The sequence below is a fragment of the Sus scrofa genome, chromosome 8, assembly GCF_054392235.1.
Source record: "Sus scrofa isolate SSC_HxYL_T2T_F1_AM1 chromosome 8, Sscrofa_HxYL_maternal_Yorkshire_Landrace_v2.0, whole genome shotgun sequence".
Lineage (NCBI taxonomy): Eukaryota > Metazoa > Chordata > Mammalia > Artiodactyla > Suidae > Sus > Sus scrofa.
This window is the reverse complement of record NC_139390.1, coordinates 93147465-93170325: the sequence shown is the minus strand read 5'-3', so window position 1 is coordinate 93170325 and position 22861 is coordinate 93147465. Positions and strand designations below refer to the sequence as shown.

Here is a 22861-nt window from a genome sequence, read left to right as displayed (position 1 = left end):
GGAGCTGTTGCCGCTGGCCTACACCACAGCCACAGCAAGGCCAGATCCAAGCTGTGTCTGTGACCCACACCACAGCTCACGGCAAAGCCAGATCCTTAACCCACTGAGCAAGGCCAGGGATCGAACCTGCAACCTCATGGTTCCTAGTAGGATTCATTTCCACTGAGCCACGACGGGAACTCTGGAAATCCACCATCTTTGTGCCCTGAGAGTAGATTGCTTAAAGGTAGTTGGGCAAAACAACAGCTACTAATGTTAGTTAACCCCTTGTTGGCCTTGTGTTGAATTGCAAAATGTTAAATTTACTATGTTTGTTCATTTTTACCAATTGCTTTTAAGGTCTATTACTATACATCCATCTAAATGAAGAAATTACGAATGTCATGGTTCACTGCTATAGATGCTGAAGAATCCAGGCCGATGTCTTATGAGAGAATATCCATCAGTGAGGTCAGGAATTATGTTTCTATTTATCACCCTATTGCCAAAGTTTATGTAAAGATTTCTTGGTGTGAGCTGTTAGCATGTTAAAGTATATTTACTGAAATTCAATACATGATTCAAATGACATATAATTTAAATACACTTGTGAAAACCAAAAAAATAAATTCATGTAAAACAGAATTTAACTAAGGAAAAATTTTTATTTAAAATACCACACTAATAGCTAACCTAGTTCATAGCAGACTAGAGAAGAGTACAAATCTAAAATTGCCTACTTCCTTTCTTACATATTTTAGTGCTTGACCTTCATCTTTAAGATCAACATGTAGAAGTAGAAAATAAAATATGAAACAGATTGCGTATTTTAAAGCCCATGATTATACAGGCCATGCACATGGTTGATATGTGGGTTTTGGGCCTGTACCACCTACAAATGAATCTAGCTCCACCACTTCCCGGCTGTGAGTCTCGGGCAAACTGTCTTGTCCACGTGTGTCTATTTCTTACAGGGTTGTTGTCAGGAACAATGAGATGGTGACAGGTTAAACAGTTAGAATAGTGCTAAGCATAGAGTAATCACTCAACAAATACTAGCTATTACTATTAGCTACATAAAATAAAAAGAAAGTTCTGCCATCAATTTCCCCCTTGGTAGCTAATGGGCTGAATTAATCCAATTTGCACAAATTTGTCAAAAACCTTCAAATAGTCTCATGTGAAATTACTCCTAAAGAAAGAGAACCTTCTACACAGCAGAGGAATGCTTAGCACCTTCTTGAGAGATGCCAGTTTCTCACCAGGAATCTCCAGATAACATATACTGCAGATGTTATCATTGGTACTCAGCTCTCAGAGATGTTTCCTGGGTTATTGCTTAGAAAACCCATAGTAAACCCAGGAAAGCCCATAGTAAAGTCTAGATTCCGACGTGCTTTGGTACTGGTGTTAAATTTTGAGACCATGACAGAGAGAGTGTGAGAATCCTGATCAGTTTACAAATTCCTTTGATTTTAGACTTTCTTCAGTTGTTATCCCCAACCCATTAACACGCACACACCCAAACACATTTTTATGTCCCACATACCCTACTTAAAAATGGTTTGTTACATAACTATACTGACCTTAATGTTTATGCTTTCGAATGGGGGGGGGTTGTTTTGTTTTTTGTCTTTTCAGGGCCGCACCCTTGGCATGTGGAGGTTCCCAGGCTAGGGGTTGAATTGGAACTGTAGCTGAAGGCCTACACCACAGCCACAGCAACACCAGATATGAGCTACCTCTGAGAACTACACCACAGCTCATGGCAACACTGGATCCTTAACCCACTGAGTGAGGCCAGGGATCGAACCTGCGTCCTCATGGATTCTAGTCAGATTCGTTTCCGCTGAATCACGATGGGAACTCCTAAATCTTGCTTTGAAGAAGACTGTATTTTAATAAAAATTTGTATCCCTAACTTCCTTTCTAGCCTTATTAATTCTATAATATGTGGTAGACTAATCCTACGTTGAATTTGAAATTGTAGAGTATGTTATGGTTTAACGTCCTTCATTCATTCATTCATTCATTCATATTATGGAGAGACAGGCAAACCACAGATAATTCTTTTTCCTTCGCTGGATTTCTTAATCATTTTAAAAACTGAGGTGAAGCTGACATAATAGACAATTTACCAGTATAAAGTATATCATTCAGGGGCATTTAGTGTATTCCCAATGTAGTCAACCACCACCTCTCTCTAGTTTCAAATTTTTTTTTATCATTCCTGAAAAATACCCCATGCTCATTAAGTAATAACTCCATATTCCGTCCTTCCCCCATCCCTTGTTTTATGCCTCTATGGACTTGCCTATTCTGGCTATGCCATATAAAAGGGATCACACAATATGTGACTCTGTGTCTAGCTTCTTTTTCTTAACATAGTGTTTTCAAGGCTCATCTAAGTTGTGCCATGTGTCAGTACTTTGCTCCTGTTTATTGTTGAACAAAATCCCATTGTACTTATATACCACAGATTTATGTATCCATTCATCCATTAATGGGCATTTGGGTTGTTTCTACCTTTTGGCTTCTATGAATAATGCTGCTGTAAACATTCATATACACTCATGTCCCTTCACTGAGAAAACACTAACCACCTGGCCATTTCTGCCTCTTAGATGCCACTAGCCATTGATCATGCATCTCGAATGTCACCTTTTCTAAGCCTTTTAAGATCTGCCAAGTAGGTATATGCTTTACTTTCTCTAAACCTCAAGGACGCTTGTCTTTCAGCTTTTTAATGTGTATTAACAGCTTGTATAGAATAGGCACTCAATATTTGTAGGATGCAATTGGGAAATTCTGTTCCTTTTTTTTTTTTTTTTTTTTTTTGGTCTTTTTAGGGCCACACCTGCGGGATATAAAGGTTCCCAGGCTGAGGGTCAAATCAGAGCTGCAGTTGATGGCCTACACCACAACCACAGCAACTCAGGATCCAAGCCATGTCTGTGACGTACACCACAGCTCCCAGCAACACTGGATCCTTAACCCACTGAGCAAGGCCAGGGAAGGAACCTGAGTCCTCCTGGATACTAGTCAGATTTGTTTCCGTTGAGCCACGATGGGAACTCTGTGGAAATTCTATTCTAATTAATTTAATTTTTAACATTCAGGATTTCCAACAGTATACATCCATTTTGCTTGATACAGCAACATTGAACTCAATGAATAAAAAAGCCTATGTATAAGAGCACGTAGGGCAGAATGTAGCACGCGGTAACTCAATTTTAATGTCTGCTTGAAATTCTTCACATTTGGCTAATTTTTATCCCTCAAAGAGTGATGATATAAAATTCTAGAATGGTTTTGGGTTTGCCTATGTACATCAATGGGGATCAGGAGGCCAAGAAAAATAGTTGTAAAAGAATGCTTCCATCTCTAGCAAAGGGCCCTTGGCCTGAAGGCTGGCAAGGCCAACATCCCTCCCCTTTGGCTCCTCCGGAAATAGAGAAGGGAAGTCCTGCAATTTTAATGTGCTTCCATGGAGTGAGGTATAGATGCCTCACCATACATGAAATACCTCATATACAGATATGAGAGGGCACTGATGAGCTTAATATGTAGAGAATCTTATTTCGCCACCGAATCTTTTTTGGTCATTGCTGTAATGATATTTAACAAGAGCATTTTATTCATGTTTCCTCCCTAGAGAAGACATTCTGATACAGGACAGGAAATTGAGGCTCTGTGACCAAGTCATGCTGCTGGACCACTGACCCAAGTCCCTAAGATTACTGGAGGTGTCCAAAAGATATGCTAATCCATAAGATTCAACTTCTCCCAACCTCATCCCAGACCTATTAGGACAATGTTCTTGGGCAATTCAGCCCAAGGAAACTGATGCTGGATTGAAGGCAAGGTCTGGCATCCAGCCAGAGTAGAGCAGGAGTGCCAACTCAACAACTTCAGGTAAAGGGTGGTAACTCTTTAACTTGGGTCTCTAACCATTTCCGGTTAGGAATGCCACATTCAGTAAGAACTCCTCAGGTGGAAAGCAGGAAGAGGGTGACAGTGCAAGGATTAGATAGCACCTGCATGGACGCTCACTTATTAATGATTTAACCGGGGTGATCACATGAGGGAGCTGCCGTTTCTCCCTGCCCTCATTTTTCTCATTAACAGGTCTGAAAAGTGAACAAGATGGACGGGTCCAGCAAAGAGGAGGAGGATAGTACTTTCACCAACATTTCTCTTGCAGATGACATGGGTAAGGACGAACTTGAATTCTGAGACATAAAATTTAGCAACCAGTTTTTTAAAACTGTAATTTTTATTGTTTTTATTATAAGGGTAAAACACAGTCCTGGTGGAACACTTGAACAAAAATACAGCTACGAAAATAAAACCAAAAGTGTATTTAAGAGCAATTTTTCTTTTTCCTTTAAAATTAAGTGATTATTTTAAAAGTTCCTATGGTTGAATTACATGCATTTTTAAAGATAAATTGACAAATAAAAAATATAAAATGTTTCGTTCCTAGCAGCTCAGGAAACATGACCTCAAAGTTGTTGCTGAGATAATCTATGATATTATTACCATGATTTAATTATAGTCCATTTTCTTACTTTTGTGAAATAATTGTATCATTTTCTGAAAAATGAATTAGAACATGCTACAGTTCACTTTAAAAATTATTGCAGAAAATGTCTGGTTGTTAAGCAAGGACAAAGTTTGCTGAATTCAACATGAGAGAAGGGAAAAACAGGAGTAGTGGTTCTAAAACGCTGATGAAAGCGGTAACTATGGCTCATTCAACATCCAGGGGAAAATAGACAATGCTGAGTTGCACGATGTTAACTGGAAATGTTTCAAACCTATGAGCACCCACGTCGTGGTTTGTGTGTGTGTTGGTGGCATTGTTTTGAATCCAAGTTCCCTTAGCACAACCATAGTATGAAGCCAGCAAGACTGCAGCTAAGCAATGGGGGTTACTGATTTTGATTAGCGGAGAACAGAGCATGAATATTTAACATCAATTGCTCTTTCATACAGCCACGCTTCTCCACTTTCTCCCTCAATGTTCAGATTCAAAAAGCCTCTTTCTAAAGTGGGGCCAGACAATTAGCATGAACTGCCAGCCAGAGCTAAGCTTCCCCTCTTGGCCCTGGATAAACAAGCTGAGGGCTTTGAAAATCAAAGGGGAGCATTTTCAGCCTTTATGATTGCGAGGAAAGGTACAAGGTACAAGGCTGCTGAAGAAGGGGGATACCGCTGGCCTTCACAAGTTCCCATCAGGGTGTTTCAGAAAAAGAATGACAGAGCCTCAGATGGCAGCGAAGGAGACAATGATCAAGGGAAAACTGCTCCTTAGCGGCTAGAAGGCAGGATGAGCGCTAAGCGTAGGCACGGGAAGCCCTCTATGCTGTGGGCGGGTGCAGCTCATACAGAGTGCTTGCTTGCTCTGAATTCTCCCCTGCCCGGAATCCTTTCACTGCTGTAACGTGGGATGGGCCTGAGAGCAGATGGATGGTCGGTGAGGCTGGGAAGAAGCCATTCTGAGACCTCTTTCATCCAGCCCCGGGTACCGCCTCAGCCCTTCCCTCCATGTCTCATCCTCTGCCACATTCAATACTTCCAGGACAAGTGCGGGCAGGGATTTGAATTCAAGTGTCCAATCCATGGTTAGCAATGGTTTGTAGAGGTTGCAATGGTTTCCATCGAAGTTGCTTGCTAACCACGTCTGAAGCCATAAGAGCAGTCACAGAATAAACTGATAAACTGGGAGGGGGTCAGTGGTGAGATGTGGCAGCCGAGGACTGGCCGCTCGCACTCAAGACCTCCTCATCCCTGGCTGGACGTGTCACAGAATCTCAGGGCACCAGGGGCCTTAAGGGAGGGTCCAGCATGGTAAGCAGCAGTGGCCTGAGGCACTAGCTCTAATTCATGCTGTTTTAGCATGCCAAGATGGCAAATGGAAATTCTTCATGTACTTGTAACAGAAAAGAATTGAAACCCCACGGTTTTTGGCTTTGGGAGAAAATTGTATCAATTTGACGTGATAGTACTGGTTCGCTATTGTTAACAAGAGGTTCTTGGTCTTTGAAAAATGAAAATAAGACAGATTATGATGAGGCAAACGCAGCTGGTTCACAAATGCACGTTAGATTGAAATGCATTTCTTTCAATGACATTGCTTTCCATGACGGGATCCTGTGGGTTGGTGTGATAAAGAAAAAAAAAAAAAAAAAAAAAAGCGAGTTCTCTGTCCAAATCAACATAGAACAGGTAATAAGGGTGTCACTTTGAGATGGTTGGAGAAGTTGTGAAGGGCCCATGAGGCCCACACATCCCTTTAAAAAGTGTAAACACACTTACGAATGAAATTTAAAAGAAACGGAATCTTTCAGCTTCGGTGTAGTATTTTTTTTTTTTTCTGAATGGTTACTAAGTTTTAACGGCACAGATGCTTTAAAGATGTTTGGACCTGAGTATTTAATTCATGGAATGGTTTGATATTTCTCTTGGCCTTGGAGCACTGAGAAAAAATTACTTAAAATAGGAGTTCCCGTTCGTGGCTCAGTGGTTAATGAACCTGACTAGGAACCATGAGGTTTCGGGTTTGATCCCTGGCCTTGCTCAGTGGGTTACAGATCCGGTGTTGCCGTGAGCTGTGGTGTAGGTCACAGACGAGGCTCGGATCCCATGTTGCTGTGGCTGTGGTGTAGGCCAGCAGCTACAGTTCCAATTCGACCCCTGCCTGGGAACCTCCATATGCTGCGGGTGGGGCCCTAAAAAGACAAAAAAAAAAAAAAAAAGATTTAAAAAAATGACTTAAAATGTATGGCACTGTGAATCAAGGTAGTGGGGAGATCTCTGGTCTAAGCTCTACTGCTGCTGCACTCGCCTCCCTTCTGCGTGAGAGGCACATGGCGCAGGACAAAGACATTTCACAGTATTGATCTGCCCTTCCTTCTGGTGTTTCTGATCCCCTGGATTTGATGCCACCACACTTCTCAGGTTCTCCTTTAACCTTTCCCCGTCATTCTCAGGCTCCTTTGGGAACCCTTTCCCTCAAGTGTTTCCCCAAGATTCTGTCCTTGGCCTACTTTTCTTCTCTCTCTAGTTCCATTCTCACTGTCTATGGTATATACCAGTGACTCTAAAACAGAGCTTGTAAATTCAAACACCTTTAGAGCCAAGTGGTGTATTTGTGTGAAAAAAGGCAATGGTCTATCATCATTTATTTCATTCAGCTTCCAAAACAAACTACTGAAATTTTAATTGCTTTGTCAGTGTATTAGTTTTTTATGATGATTCTTTCTTTTTGGTCTAAATATTTTTTTTTTAATTTTAATGTGGTAAGAACGCTTAACACGAGATCTACCTTTTGAACAGATTTTTAAGTAAACAAGACAGTATCATTACACTCAGGCACAAGGCTGTACATCAGATCGCTAGAACTTGATCATCTAACATTCCTGAAACGTGAAATGTATTGCTCAACATCTGCCCCCTTTCCCCGATGCCCAGCCCCTGCAGTCAACATTCTATTCTTTGCTTCTATGAGTTTGGCTCTTTTAGAAACCTCATATAAGTGGAATCAAACAGAGTTTGTCTTTCTGTGACTGGCTTATTTTACTTAGTATAGTGTCCACAGGGCTCATCCACGTTGTGGGATACGGTGGGACTTCTTTCTTTCTAAAGGTAATTCCCATTGTATGTATACACCCCATTTTTGTTTATCCATTTATCTGTTGGTTGACGTTTAGGCTGTTTCCACATCTTAGCTATTGTGACTAGTGCAGCATTGCAAATGAGAGTGCTAATATCTCTTCAAGATCCTGATTCCAATTCTTCTGGATAAATATCCAAAAGCGGGGTTGTTGATTATATGGTAGTTCCATTTTTAACTTTTTGAGGAACCTCAGTACTGTTTTCCATAGTGGCTGCACCATGTTACATTCCCTTCAATAGTGTAAAAAGCTTCCATTTTCTCCATTTTGTTTAGTTTCTGAGAGCCATGCTAACTGGTGTTTGGTGATATTACAGTTTTGATTTGTATTTCTCTGATAATTAGTCACATTGAGCATCTTTTCAGTTACCTATTGGCCATATGTATGTCTTCTTTGAAATGTCTATTGAAGTCTTTTTCGCATTATTAACTGGGTTATTTTTGTTTTTTGTTATTGAGGAGTTCCTTCTACATATTGGAAATTAACTTCATGTGTCATTCATAAATATTTCCTCCCATTAGGTAGTTGCCTTTGCACTCTATTGTTTCCTTTATTGTGTGGAAACTTTTTTTTTTTTTTTTTTGTCTTTTTGCCATTTCTAGGACCGCTCCTGTGGCATATGGAGGTTCCCAGGCTAGGGGTTGAATCGGAGCTGTAGCCACCAGCCTACACCAGAGCCACAGCAATGCAGGATCCGAGCCACGACTGCGACCTACACCACAGCTCATGGCAACGCCGGATCCTTAACCCACTGAGCAAGGCAGGGATTGAACCCGCAACCTCATGGTTCCTAGTCGGATTCAGTAACCACTGTGCCACAATGGGAACTCCGTGTGGAAACATTTTTATCTGATGTAGTTATCCTTGTCTATTTTTGCTTTTGTTGCCTGTGCTTTTGGTGTCATATCTGTGAAATTACTGCCAAGACCAATATCACAAAGCTTTTCCTCTATATTTTCTTCAAGGGCTTTTATAGCATTTTACATTTAAGTCTTTAATCCATTTTGAGTTGATTTTTGTTTATGGTTTAAGATAAAGATCCAATTTCATTTCTTTTGCATGTGGAGAGTTTTTCCAACCTACACCACAGCTCACGGCAACACTGGATCCTTAACCCACTGAGCAAGGCCAGGATCAAACCCACATCCTCATGGATACTAGCTAGGTTCATTAACACTGAGTCACAGTGGGAACTCCCCAACACCATTTATTAAAGAAACTATCCTCTCTCCATTGTGTGTTCTTGGCAGTGTTGCTGAAGATCAACTGACCTATATGTATGGATTTATTTCTGTGCTCTATATTCTGTTCCAGTAATCCATTTGTCTTTATGTCAGTACCATTCCATTTTAATCTGTGACTTTGTAATATATCTTATTATACAGAAATCCAGAAGTGTGATGCCTCTACCTTTCCACTTTTTTTCCTCTTAATATTTTTTGGCTATATTTGCTTTTTTTTGTGATTTCATGTGGTTTCATGTGAATTTTAGATTTGTTTGCTTACTATTTCTATTAAAAATGCCATTGGGATTTTGATAGGGACTGCACTGAATGTGTAGATTGCTTTGGGTGGCATGCACATTTTAATCATACTAAAGATTTGTACCCTGAAAATTACAAAACACTTATAAGAAAATAAAGAAAATACAAACAAATGGAAAGTCATCATGTATCTTTTAAATTTAGCAGATATTATCCTTAATATGGTTTACTTCACAGTGGTTCTCAAGTTTAATTCTTTCAACAAGGATATTCTTTGTTTGCAGATCAAATATACAGGAATTTGGACATTCCCATCATGGCTCAGCAGTAATGAATCTGACTAGTATCCATCCGGAAATGGGTTCGATCCCTGGGCTCTTTCAGTGTGTTAAGAATCTGGCATTGCCATGAGCTGTGGTGTAGGTCGCAGACACAGCTTGGGTCCAGCATTGCTGTGGCTGTGGTGTAGGCCGGCACCTATAGCTCCAATTCAACCCCTAGCCTGGGAACCTCCATATGCTGTGACTGCGGCCCTAAAAAAATAAAAATATAATTCGTTTTCCTTGAAATACTCAGTTCTCATGGACTAGATTTCATTTTTATACTTCTGATTAATGTAAGAGAACAACAGCGTTTTCTCTTAACTCTACTGTAAGAAAGGCAATAGTGATTGTGATGATAAAACCAGTGCTGAGCCTCTGGGCCTGGGGTCCAGCCAGGTGAGGACTGTTGAAAAGCATGTGTCCTGCTCAAAGAGCCAAGCTGCCTCCCACTTCAAGTTGACTTGTCATGGAGGAACAGGAAAGCAAATAAGCAGAATTTTCAAGAAACACCAAAAATACAGATTTGGGGGTATGTGCGCAACTTCTCTATCCTTCTATGTTTTCCACCTAACCCTAATTTTAAAAACAATATCACGTAAGTCCGAAAAAACACATCTGCAAGATCTCCAGAAGAATCTATTTTGAGACTTCTGTTCTCAAATCTTTATCATTTGTCTTTCTCTTGTGAGTTTCTGATTCATAATCCAACTGCTTGCTAGACACCTAGATATGTCCTGGATGTCAAATAACTTATCTTATCCCAGGCCCAACCCCTAATCTGCTCCTTCTTCTGAGTCATAATTTTAATAAATGGTCCCATCATCCACCCAGTTTCTTAAGCTAGAAATTCATTATCATGGTCCCATTCTCATCTCTCACAACCCACTGTGATTCCTGTTGACTTGACCTTGAAAATGTTTCTCAAATTAGTCTGGCCTTCTCTGTCCCTATCACCACTTTCCTGAACAGGCACCTCCTCATGACCTCCGACATAAACCACAACATCAACCACTCAACTGTTCTTCCTATTTCAATTCTTATCCCTTCAAATCTCCTCCATACTGACCATATCACTCCCTCTCCCTGCAGAGAACAAGCAATGCTTTGCAGCCCCTGCTGGATGAAGTCCAAGACACCAAGACACTTAACCTGGCCTTTAAAGTCTCCTTCTTCCTGGCCCTACCTATCTCGTCAGTGTCTTTTCTTACCATACAGTTTAGGCTCTGTAGGAAACACTGAACATTCTATGCACATGCTGTCTATTTTATGCCTCTGGATTTTGTGTGTGCTCTTTGCCTGGAATAATGCTACTCATCCCTTCTTGCCGGTTAATTCCTATTCATCGTTTAACAACCCACTTAGGCATCACCTCCTCCAAGAAGCCTTTCTTGATCTTCCCGGGTTGAGTTAGGTTTCCTTTCTCCTTCCTGAGCACCCCAAGCTTATCCCTACCTATATTTTTTCATAGCATATTATACTTGCATGCATATGGGTCCCCCACCCCTGCCCCACAACAGATTGTGAGCTGCTAGAAGACAGAACCTGGGTTTTAAAAAGTCTGTACTTCTGGCACCCAGCCCAAGGTCTGGCATCTAAGAGATACTCAAAACATTTTGACCAAAGAATTCTGATTGTGTCTGCGTGTGCATGGGACGAGGGCCAGTTAGGCAGGCTGGCCTGCATCAGAGTTTCTTTTCTATCTCCTTCTTCTGCGTCAGTTTAGTTCTGCTTCGGAAAATGTTTATTGTGCACCTACTATTACATGCCAGGTAGTACACAGGACCTGGCTATTTGGAGAATTGGCTCAGGGTAGTCTGGCAAAAAGAGCTTCAACTTCGGAGTCAGAAATGGCTAGATTTGAGTCTATCAGACTTTGGGCGAGTTATTTCACATCTTTGCACCTCAGTTTCCTCAGCTGTGAAACAATCCTAAGAATATGTTTCACAATTGTTTTGAAGATTAGATGAAATAATAAAGGAAGTTTCTTGAATCGGCCTGGCCTACAGTAAGTATTCAGTACATTTCAGTCCCTTCTCTGCCCATTTCACACACAAGTTTCTTAAAAGGCTTCAAGATTTGTCCACATCGGTTGTCATGGTAATGGCAGTGTCCTGTGGATGCTGCTCTGTAAGCCGGGACTGACTGCTGACGTCCTCCCGATAAAGAGGCTTGTGGTAGAAGGGGGAGGCGCATGGGAACAAACTCTAAACAAGAGCAGGATTCTTTTCTGATACAAATAACGCAGCTCCTCTTTTTCCTCTTCATCCTGGCCCTGACCTCTTCCTTGTCGATGTTCTTCCCATCGCTGTCCTCCTTTAAGCCTCAGCCTCCTTCCTGACTCTGCTCTCCAAACCTCTCCTGAATAATATTCAAAGCTGCTTCTGCATCTGCTTTTGGCATCAGCCAATTAGCCCTCATTGTAAGGTGGTAATAAGCTTCCCGGAGAAGTGGCACAATTGTTGTGTGCTTTTATTTAGTGCTGCTTCCTACCACTGCACAGAAGAGGTAACAATACCCGCCTCATGGCCTGCTGAAAGCAGTCTGGGTTTGAAAAGCTTTCAGAAGGCCATCTGCCATCCCCTCAGCCAAGCAGATCAGACACGGGGCCCTGCATTAGTTAGCGCTCCAAGTAAAAGGTATTAAGGGCCTGTATTCCTTTTCATCTCACCCTCCATTATAATATGGGCTAAAGAAGGAAACAGACTCGTGGCCACCCAGCTGGGAGACACCCTGAGCCATAGCAGGAGTCTCATCCGTGCCAGGGAGCAGGCTGTTCTTTGCTGACGGTGATGGGAACCAGTGTTTGCAGCCGGCAGCATACTCCAGACTGTCCCCTGCACTGCTGGTAATGGCTTGACTGGGTTACACTGGCCCTTGTGGGAGGATATGGTGCTGATGAGAGTCCAGAGCGGAGGCATCCTTGAATACTTACACAAGGATGAGGCAAGTGTCAGCAGGGGTGCTGGTCAGGATCAGTGAAGCGCTTCTTGCATCATCTCCGTTTACACCCTCCAATGAAACTGGCCATGGCTTAGTTTAAAACATTATTCAGACATCCTTAGAGATGTCAAAAGAGATCATCTCTAACGTGGCAGAAACGTCTTTGATTTTCGGTGGACTGAACCAGTGTATTAATTGCACCAGTGATGGCAGAAAGTTTTAGCCGATCTTAATTGGCATTTGGGGGTCCATATACCTATAGATAATGACGCTGGTCGAGTGAAATACCTGTCCCTGTAAGCTGAGGATAATATGGACTGCGGCATTAGGAATACCTCTCTTGGCTCAGTAATATGCTTTAGAGACTTAGCAGAAGAGATTCAATAAGAAAAAGGAGATTAACTCTGCTTCTCAGTAGCTTCTCAGAATGCTTGACTCTGGGGTCACTAATGTATTGCTAGGAATTGTAAGTGCTCTTTCTGTGAAAAAAAATCTTCAATCAGAAGAAATCCACCACTTAACTGAAATAAACAATCTACCATAACGCAAAAACTAATTTTAATAAATAAGCTGAAGAAACAGAATGTTAGGGCAGCAACTACATGTTTCTAGTAATCTAAAGTGTTCTCTAATTTGCTCATCAAAACAAAAGTAGTAATATTTTGACTCTTCCTTTAAAAGACAAAACCTTCAATTACCTCGTGTCAGCAATGATTTTTCTTTATTAGATTAACAACAAAAAAAGGGAGCAAGACTTTTTTTTTTAATCTTACGTTGATATGAAATCCATCATAATCGTGCTAAATTTTTTTTCCTAGAGGAAAAATGCAGAGGAGATTTAAAACTTTGAGGGTGAATTTTATTTATCTGAGCTCATGACCTAACAAGATGCTGACCTTTCCCAGGTCCTCTTCCTGTTGAGAAGGGGGCCAGGTCACTGTTTTCCATCACCGGGACCTTCATTTCACAAAGGGCCCAGTGGAACTGGATCAGCTTTGGACCCATATCCTGCCTGACTTGTTCAGAATTGGAGGGTCAGAGCCTGGTTTCCTTGGAGACCCTTGGGGTTCCTCTGAGAGACCCCTCGAAGGTTCTCTTTGAGTCTTCAAAGAGAATCTAGAGTGTAGAGAGGATATCTCTCAAAGAGCAGGGCAAACTGGATGAACTAGCTTCAGCTGTGCTCCTCAACCCTAGGAATTGGTTACTTTTAAATGACCCCAAAGCTCTCAGGCACCCTACAGGAAACAACATGCACTCCAATCACAGAATCAGAGCTACTGCAGAAGCTGTTTCTGAAAGCCATGTTTTGCTTTCACAGACAGATATTAGCATTCATTTTCAATCCTGGAATTCGACATTGGAAAGAGAAGGGACTCAGAGGCAGCCCACGTGGTCCAGGAGAACAGCGAGCCTCCCGAGCCTCCCTTGCAGCCGTTCTGTTAAAGCCACCTGGGTCTTCCCTCCACCAGCCTCCCCAGGAAGCACACAACCCCCCACCTCCCGCCACCCTTTCAGCCCTTACTGGCTTTTTTCCCATTGAATCATTGTTCCCTTGTTTCTCCACACACACGTTTCATTGTCAGCTTAATGACTTTGGCTCAGAATACTTGGTTCTGCACATGTGTGGTTCTCTCCTTGCTGGTAGCATGGCGCTAGTACGAGCTGCTTGAAAACACTTGCATTTTAAAACACATTTGTCCTTTCTTATCCCTCCTGAGAATCTTCACTATCTTTTCCCAGCAGACAAAAGACAACTATTATTTGTTCATCCATGTGAATATTTTGCTCTCATTTGCCTTCTTGGTGGTAAGGTTAGTGGGTTTTTATAAGGTTATGAGAACTATTCAGAAAGCTTTGTTTATAAAATTACTTAGAAGATTCCTTTTCAACAATGTTTTTCAACGATGTCTTTTATTTTAGGATTTTAAATGGCTTGAGCTTTGTGCTATGACAGTGTTCCTTATCTTACAGTGGATTCCTGTCCTTTCTGCTTTAAAAGAGTGTGACAACAATTTCTGTAAATAAAATGAAGCAACTCACTCACATTGGCAGTGACAGGTGGCCCCTAAACACTAATTTCCTCAGCCAGTGCCAATGGCTGAGAAATACTTCGTGATCATCAAACACACAATTGCCCAGGGAGAGCCTATATATCAATGAATTTCTTAAAGAATATTTTTTGAAGAATTTTTTCTGCTAATAAAAATAGCAACTCCTTTATTGGCCCATTGTATAAGTTGGGACATTACCCTTTCTCCATAGTATGTGATCATTTGACTATCAAAGAAATTAGGCAAATTCAGAGCTAACTGGCCATTTTTAAAAAAGCAAACTGTGTGTGTAATATTTCTGCCGTGTTCCAATGATTACATTTTAAGGGTTTTTTTTCAACCTTTTTGGGGGGGCGGAAAAACTAAAGTAGATGGAGAAAGATGATTGATCAGTTGTCACTCTGGTGTTCCTACAGGTGCTTAATCCTGGAGACGATTACAAAATCTGTTGGTTTCTTTAGAAATCCTAGTTAACTCTGGATATTTGATACTACCTAAAAAACTACCCAGCACTCATCACAAATGAAACTAAGAGAGTAAAAAATTTAAGTACACATTTTACTCACCAGTCATGTATCTCGTGGATGAATGATAATAATACTGAGAACTTTATCCATTCCAGGCACTTAGCTAAGCCCTTCACATTCATTATCTCGTTTAATCCTCACAAATCCCATGTGATAGGTATTATTATCCCTGTTTTTCAGATTGAAGGCTGGGGCTCAGAAAGGTGTACTAACTTGTACAAAGCAGATCTGGGATAGCTGCCCAGGCCTGAGTGACTTCAAAGCCTTTGTCAAATGACAACACATCAGGATAGAAATTACCAGATAGCATAACTGCATTATACTGACAAGGTGGAAGAAACAAGGTGGCCGCATGGCGGGTATTGAACAATGAAATATAGTCCCCTAGTTATGTAAGGGGGTCAGTGTTTCAAAAATGTAATCACAGAATCAGAGGGCAAGAAGAGCCCCAGAGGCTCTCCAGCAATACTGGAGCATGCTCAGAAAGAAAAGTAGGACATAAAATTGTATCTATGTTGGGAGTACAACCCTGTGCAAGCAATTTATATACATGGACTAGGATGGGAAGAGAACTTGGGAAAATGTATTTGCTACTGTGAAGGGATTATTAGTTATTACATTTTCATGTTCTACTTGTACAATATTTTTTCTCAAAGATAAGAATAACATTAGAATTTTTCTGATATATGAAATTAAGATATTAATCCTAACATGAGTGCTGATTTTGAGAAGCATGTGAAAATACCAGTGCTGGGGTTAAGGACATATATCAAAACATCTGTACTGCCTTCTGCAATTTTAGAGATGTATGAAAAAAGTGTCTTAGAGAAATAAAATGTAAAAAAAAGTGGCTGATTTGGCTCTAGGACACACAGGGCACGAAGGGAGGGGAGCCGGAGAGATAAGGCATAAATTGTCAACGCCACCTTCCAGCATGGTCATATATTGTTTGTTTAAATTTTATTTTTTATTTTGAAGCAATCACAAGGACCAAAAATGTGCAAGTACACAAAGAAAGATTCTTTTTTCCTGGATTATTTGAGAGTAAGTTGCCAGTCCAGTGCCCCATCATCCCCGGATATTTTAGTGAGTGTTTTCTATAGACGAGGACTATCTCCTTCAGAATCACGATACAAACAAAAAAGTCAGGAAAAGGACATTCATACATTCACGGTCACCTAATCATCAAAGTGCACTTAAGTCTCACCAGTTGTCTTATAATATCTGTGACAGCAGAGTATCCAGTTAGAATCATATACTACACTTAGCTGTCACATGGCTTTACCCTCCTTCAGTCTGGAACGACTCCTCAATCTCTACTTGGCTTCTGTCAACTCGATACTTTTAAAGATTAGAGAGCAGTTATTTTGTAAAATAGTCCTCAGTACCCACACACTTGGCCAGAATATCATGGAAGTGAAGCTGCGATCATCTCACCGCACCCTATCAGGTGGTTCACACCTTCTGTTGATCCCTTTACTTGGGAGAGTCACTTTAATCCCTTGGGTGTGGTGGCGTCTTACTCCCTTTTAAAAATAATTAGCAAGTATTTGAAGGGAGGTATTTTGAAACTATGTAAACAATCCATATCACATCAAACTAGGTCTGTCTCTCTGTATCTATGTATTTAAATCAGAATTAGATTCAAGGTTTCCTAATTTATTGAGTGAGTTCAAAATCCTCACTATACCCTTAGAGAAGAAGAGGAAGAGCTACCAAGAATCTTGAAATCTTTTATACGTAGTATTTTAATCAAGTTTATATAGATTCGCTTCCTCCTGTCCTGAGATACTAAAATTCTTGCTTTTGTTTTTTTTTTTTTAATCTTTTTAGGGCCACCCCTGTAGCATATGCAAGTTCCCAGGCTATGGGTTGAATTGGGGCTGTAGCTGCCAGCCTACACCACAGCCACAGCAGCACAGGATCCGAGCTGCCTCTGCAACCTATACCGCAGCTCATTGCAACACCGGATCTTAACCCACTGAGCAAAGCCAGGGATAGAACCTGAGTCCTCATGGATGCTCATTACCACTGAGCCACAATGGGAACTCTCTAAAATTCTTGCTTACACTCACTTTATTTCTTCTCTTATAAACCAGTCCTCAAAAGAGAGACAGGGAAGCATGATGGACAATGAAAAATTGGATAGTCCTTTATTCACTGATCCATTCAACAAATACTTAATGAGAACCTGCTACGTACCAGGCTCTCGGTTAGGCTGTCAGTTTCGGTCTGTCTGGTTTGAGCCTCAGGTGGGCTCCCCTGCAGTGAATGGCCAATGGATAGAAGGCAGGTGTAGACAGCACATGTTCCACTGACCATGTGACTAGGTTCCCCAAGGCTGCTAACCTTAACTACTCTCAGAAGATGGGATATTTGTAAACCAGACACTGGCATTTCCACATGGATCTCAAATTCAGGATCCACATTATAATCATGATCTTAACTTCCAGATACCAGATAGGCTACCTTGAAAATATGGTCAAGGCAGAGAGCAGAACTGCCTTCGTCGTTTACTAGACTACTTGTCATAACCTTTCCTCCTTACTTGTTCGAAGAAAAACACCATCACCTTCGGTCTCATTTTCAACATTCGAATAGAGGTCGATTCACAAGAGCATCTTGAATTTGTTGTACCTCATGCCTTCTCTTTTTCTCCCATTTTCCTTATCCCCCCATTTTGTTGAATCCACTTTGTTTCTTGTCTTTACCTTGTCTTTTATCCCCTCCTGACTGCCCTCTCTGGTCTTGTTTATTCTTCCCTGCTTGCTCTACCCTCTCTCCCTTACCTCTGTGCCATCTAAGGTCTTCTTCCTTTTTGTCTCCATCCTTATCTCCTGGCCTGAACTTCACACTTTTTGCTCCTCTGGTTCTGCCACCAACTACACTCCCTATTGCATTGTTGGTTTAGCGGTTTGGAAATGAAGCAATACCTCACTAGTCTAAGTTGAATACATTTTTTTGGGAAAAGATTTAGTTTAATAATTTTAAGTACATGAAGAGGAAGTCTTTAGCTCAGATAAATTTAGGTTTAAGCACTTATAATTTGCATATTACAATTACTGCTGCTAAGTCAATTAACTATCCACACACAAATATTGCTGCTTAGGCTCGTTATTCCCCTTATTGTTCATTTATGGAGGATGCCTTTTCCTTAGGCAGGACTGAGTAATAATTAAGTTTCTGAGCTCTGCAGTTAAAGTCCCTGGAATCAAATCTGGGCTCAGCTTCCTGTGGTAACACCAGGCAAGTTATTTTTCCTCTCTGTACATTAGTTTCCTCATCCACAGCATGGGGATACCACATACCTACTTCCTAAACATTTTATAAGACTTAAATAAGATCATTCTTGCAAAACTGTGTGACACCTGGTAAATGTGAAATAAATATTACATAGATTATAAATATAGTAAAAATACTTATGCTGTATAATTGGAAATTCTCTACAATTAATATTCGTGACTAAACAAATCAGTATTGAAGTTTTTTAAAATTGTCACTGCTAGCATACCAAAAAAAAAAAAAAGGTCAAAATATGAACTGTGTGTTGTAGTTAGCTAAAATCCACCACAGTTCTTTATTGTTCTACCTGAAATAGCAGTTCTTTTTCTTTTTCTGTCACCACCTCAGCCTAATAATCCCTTCCATGAAATTCCATAAAGTCTAAATATTTAAGGATATAAAAGGCGAATGACTTATGGTTAGGAGGATTTAGAAACCTTTGTCCATCAGCTTGGTGATTGACCTGTAAGAGGTTTATAGACATTCTGGTCAACACACAGGACTCTCCCAGTGAAATGTCACTATAAGGTGAGCCCTTCCCAACCTCAGCAGATTACGAGGCAAGGAAACAGCACCAAATCCAGGTGGTGAGAGGGAAAGTGCTCGGTCCTTCAGGAAAGGCCTATAGAGTCAGGGAGATTCCGGGCTCTCTGCACAGTGGCATGGTGTGACCAGCCTACACGGTCTAGGGTCACCCTTTTAAGAAGATGACGTCACTGATGGAAGGGGAAAATCTTTCCAGGAAAATTCTCTTGTAGCTAAAACAAGCAGAAAAACAAAACAAGGCAAAACAAACAAAAACGAACCATTTGAGCTACTGAGTTCAAGAAGAATTAAATTCAGTGTATTTGGCCATCAAATGGGTTGGGAGCTGAGAGCTAGGAATTTGCTCAAAGTTAGAACTTTGGAACTGGTACTAAAGTTTTTTGCAGTAGTTTACTAGATCAGGGGAGGACAAGGGTGGATAGGCTAAATACTATACAATTTTCAAAAGAAAAATCTTCTGCTAAACAATCATAGCCTTCCTCAACCAGGCTTTCTCAAATGAACCAGGGCACATGGGAAAGGATTTGAGTGACTACTTTCTCAATCCTCCAAGGGATGGCACATAACAAGTAACTTTCTAGGTGTAGGGGGAGGATTTATTTTATTTCATGCAATGAATACCTTAGGAAGGTTTGGTTCTGTCTCAGAATCTTGAGTGAAAAAGGGCTGGAGACCAATAGGCTAACCCATCTATGTGGCACAGTTGCAACACAGCACTACCATTTTTCTAGACCCTAAGACTAAAAACCATGGCCATCTTGGACTCTTCCTTCACTTTCATCTTCCATAGTTGATTTAATCTGTTAACACATTCTGCTTCTACTTTTAAAAAAATGTTTATGGTTCTATCCCCTTGTCTCCATTTCCACCACCTCTCTGCCACTGAATGTGGTAACAGTCTTCACACTTACAGAACTTAGCCTCTAAGAGGAATATCTTTTTTCTCATGTATGGAATAAAGATAATCATAGCCCCTACCTTACAGGATTATGGTGAGGACTGAATGAGATCATTTAAGTGCTTAGTACAGCCCCTTACAAAGAGTCAGAACTAGCAAATTGGAGCTATTACTGCTGTTATTACATATTCTTCCTGCTGTGGTTTCTTCCTACTGATTCACCCTGGATACATGCTCTACAGAAATCTTTCTAGAAAACATGTCACTCACCACCTTAGGGATCCATTGTATCAAGTTCCTGCTTGGAGAGTTCCGGTCGGAGTGCAGTGGTTAACAAATCTGACTAGGAACCATGAGGTTGCAGGTTCAATCCCTGGCCTTGCTCAGTGGGTTTGGGATTTGGCGTTACCGTGAGCTGTGGTGTAGGTCACAGACGTGGCTTGGATCCCGAGTTGCTGTGGCTCTGGCATAGGCCGGTGGCTACAGCTCCGATTTGACCCCTCGCCTGGGAACCTCCATATGCCAAGGGAGCAGCCCTAGAAAAGACAAAAAGACAAAAAAAAAAAAAAAAAAAAAAAAAAAAAGTTCCTGCTTGGCTTTCCATGTCCTCCTCAACAGATACATTCATTCATTCACTCTTTCATTTATTCATTCTTTCTGGTTCAAACTCTAAGTATCTGGCTTATTGCCTACTACTTCCAAACATGTATCATTCAAGCATTCAATATGTTTCTATTGCATCCCTGTTATAGGTCAGGTATTGGAGATACACTAAGAAATTAAGGGAGAGACACTGCCAACTCTCATAACAATTGCAGTTGGGAGGATGACAAGTATACTCACTGTGGGTCTCTTCATTATGCCCCCACCCCCCGCCCCGTATGTGCTCCTAATCCAGCCCGACCCTCTCTCCTCTCTTCAAAGTTTCATCATAGCACCATCCTGCTTTACAATTTTCCTTTTGACTGTGGGTTCTATGTGTCTTGCCAACTGGATTATAAACTCTGTGAGAGACTTTTGTATTCTCTTAAGTGACCCACACCTTAGGAGTTCAAACCACGTTTTTGATTGAGATTGACTCATGGATCTTTATAGGGTACAGGGCACATATGCCCTCTTTTGGGTCCATAGTTTCAAAATGTACCTGTCTTTAAAATGGGTAGTCTAATGGAGGAAAGAGAACTCAATATTTCTATCAATTCGAATATATAATCATTGGGACTGAAAGCTCTTCAATTTATTATGGTTGATGTTTTTGACTGTTAAATAGAAGAAGAACAGATTCCATGAGTACCTGAGAAGTGTATATTATTCTATATTTTTCATTCAGAATTTTTTTATAGAATCAGAGAAATTTCTTAAAGTATTTATTCTGATTATCACTTCTGTGTAACATATCCAAAAATTTAGTGTTGTAAGGCAACAATCATTTAATGTGCTCACTATTTGTGGCTCAGAGATTCCAGGGGTGGGGGTTAGCTGGGCAGTTCTCCCTTGAGAATTCCCGATGCCTCTGCTATCAGATGTCAGCAGGGCTGCAATCATCTGAAGTCTGGGAAGAACCTTAGACTCTTCAGCCTTTTAGTCTCATCCCTGAGGTGAGACTTCAGATAAGTCACTTTATTTCTCTGGGTCTCACTTTCCTCACGTGCTAAAATAAAACCAATGGAAATTTTCGAGAGCTCTTTCAGCTCAAAAGTTCTGGGATTCTATGAAATGCAAAAACAATGTTTGGATGCGAACAGCTGAAAATCATTGTGTATAACTAAGGTCTCTCTACAAGTAAGAAATGTTGCTAAATTAAGGGAAAATGGTAAGGATTGAAATAAAAAAATTTTTGTGAACTAGAAAATGATCTTGAATTGATTTAGCCACTAGAGGTCACTGGCGTACCATCTCAAAGAGGATAAATGCCATCAAGTCACTAGTAGGCCCCTCTGTACCTATAGCCTCTAAATGAGGTTTGTTCACAGAGTCTCTTAGTGTATTCTGAGTATCTCTTGAGAGGTGCCAGAGATGTAAGTTATGATGAGGTGACGTTGGCTGTCACTCCAGGTGATGGTTTATGTGTGCCTAATGCTCTGTAAGGGTGAAGAGCCACGACAAGGACCATAAGGAAAATGACTGCCTTGGCTTTTCTGCCCTCTCCCCGGGACCTGTTAAGAAGCAGTGAGATAGTCTGACAGAAAGTAATGTGAGCTCTGAGGTGAAAAGACACTGTCAAAACACTGTGTCATCTCTAACACAGCACAGACATGTCTTCTTGTCATGAGACAGAAAAAGGAAGGGCCCAGAGCAGAATATTCACGCTGCCCGTGTGGCAAAAAACAAAAACAGAAGACCTCTTTAAATGAAAGAAATGGTGCTTTAAGAGAAATTAATGCCCTGAAACATAAATATCCACAGATAATGCCTCTGAAGAAACTTCTATGAGATGGATGGACTCCAGGATGCCTCTAGAGGGCATATCAACTTTCTCCCCAAATGAAAACTATATTATATTTTCTTATAATTTGCTTCATGTCGTACAAAAAGGAAACCTAGTTCACTCCAGAACTCACAGTTCTTCCAGCTAGGATGAGCAGCAAGGGGTTCTGGGCTCTTTCCATAACTTGAGGAGTTACTTCTTCTACAGCTGTAAGGGACGTGAAGTGTTTAAATCAGCTGTCATCAGCCTGGGGACCAGACATAGAGGCCCTGCCTGAGCAGGGCAGGCAAAACCCCTATCCCTTACCTGCCTGGCATTCTCTTGTTTTCTGCCTTCACTCGAGAGAAGGAAGGGAGCCTTGCCAGCTCTCTGCTTCTCTGGCCTTGATCTGCTTTTGCTGTGATGAGTATTACTAACTATTTTGGCAGTTATTCATTTTAGCCATTCTGTCTTAAACTACAGACAGATTTGTCCTTGCTTCTGATTGTTGCAAAGTTTGGTAAAAATAGTGAAAAGGAATGGGTAGGAGGAGAGCCACAAAATACAACTCGATCTATTTAAACATTATGTCTGAGTTCCTGTTGTGGCCCAGAAGAAACAAACCCAACTAGTACCCATGAGGATGTGGGTTCGATCCCTGGCCATGCTCAGTGGGTTACGGATCCAGAGCTGGTGTGTAGGTCATAGACATGGCTTGGATCTGGCATGGCTGTTGCTGTGACTG

The 22861-nt window shown here is 41.0% G+C and overlaps 1 protein-coding gene across 1 annotated transcript in view; it reads left to right on the top strand.

The window, feature by feature from the left end:
- The first annotated feature begins 4099 nt into the window (after window positions 1–4099).
- Window positions 4100–22861, top strand: part of SCOC (short coiled-coil protein) — a 38392-nt gene continuing 19630 nt past the window's right edge. Inside the window, exon 1 of the mRNA XM_084972883.1 lies at window positions 4100–4192. Within this exon, the coding sequence (XP_084829009.1) occupies window positions 4126–4192 (67 nt within the window). The 5' untranslated portion in view covers window positions 4100–4125. The remainder of the gene's footprint in view (window positions 4193–22861) is intronic.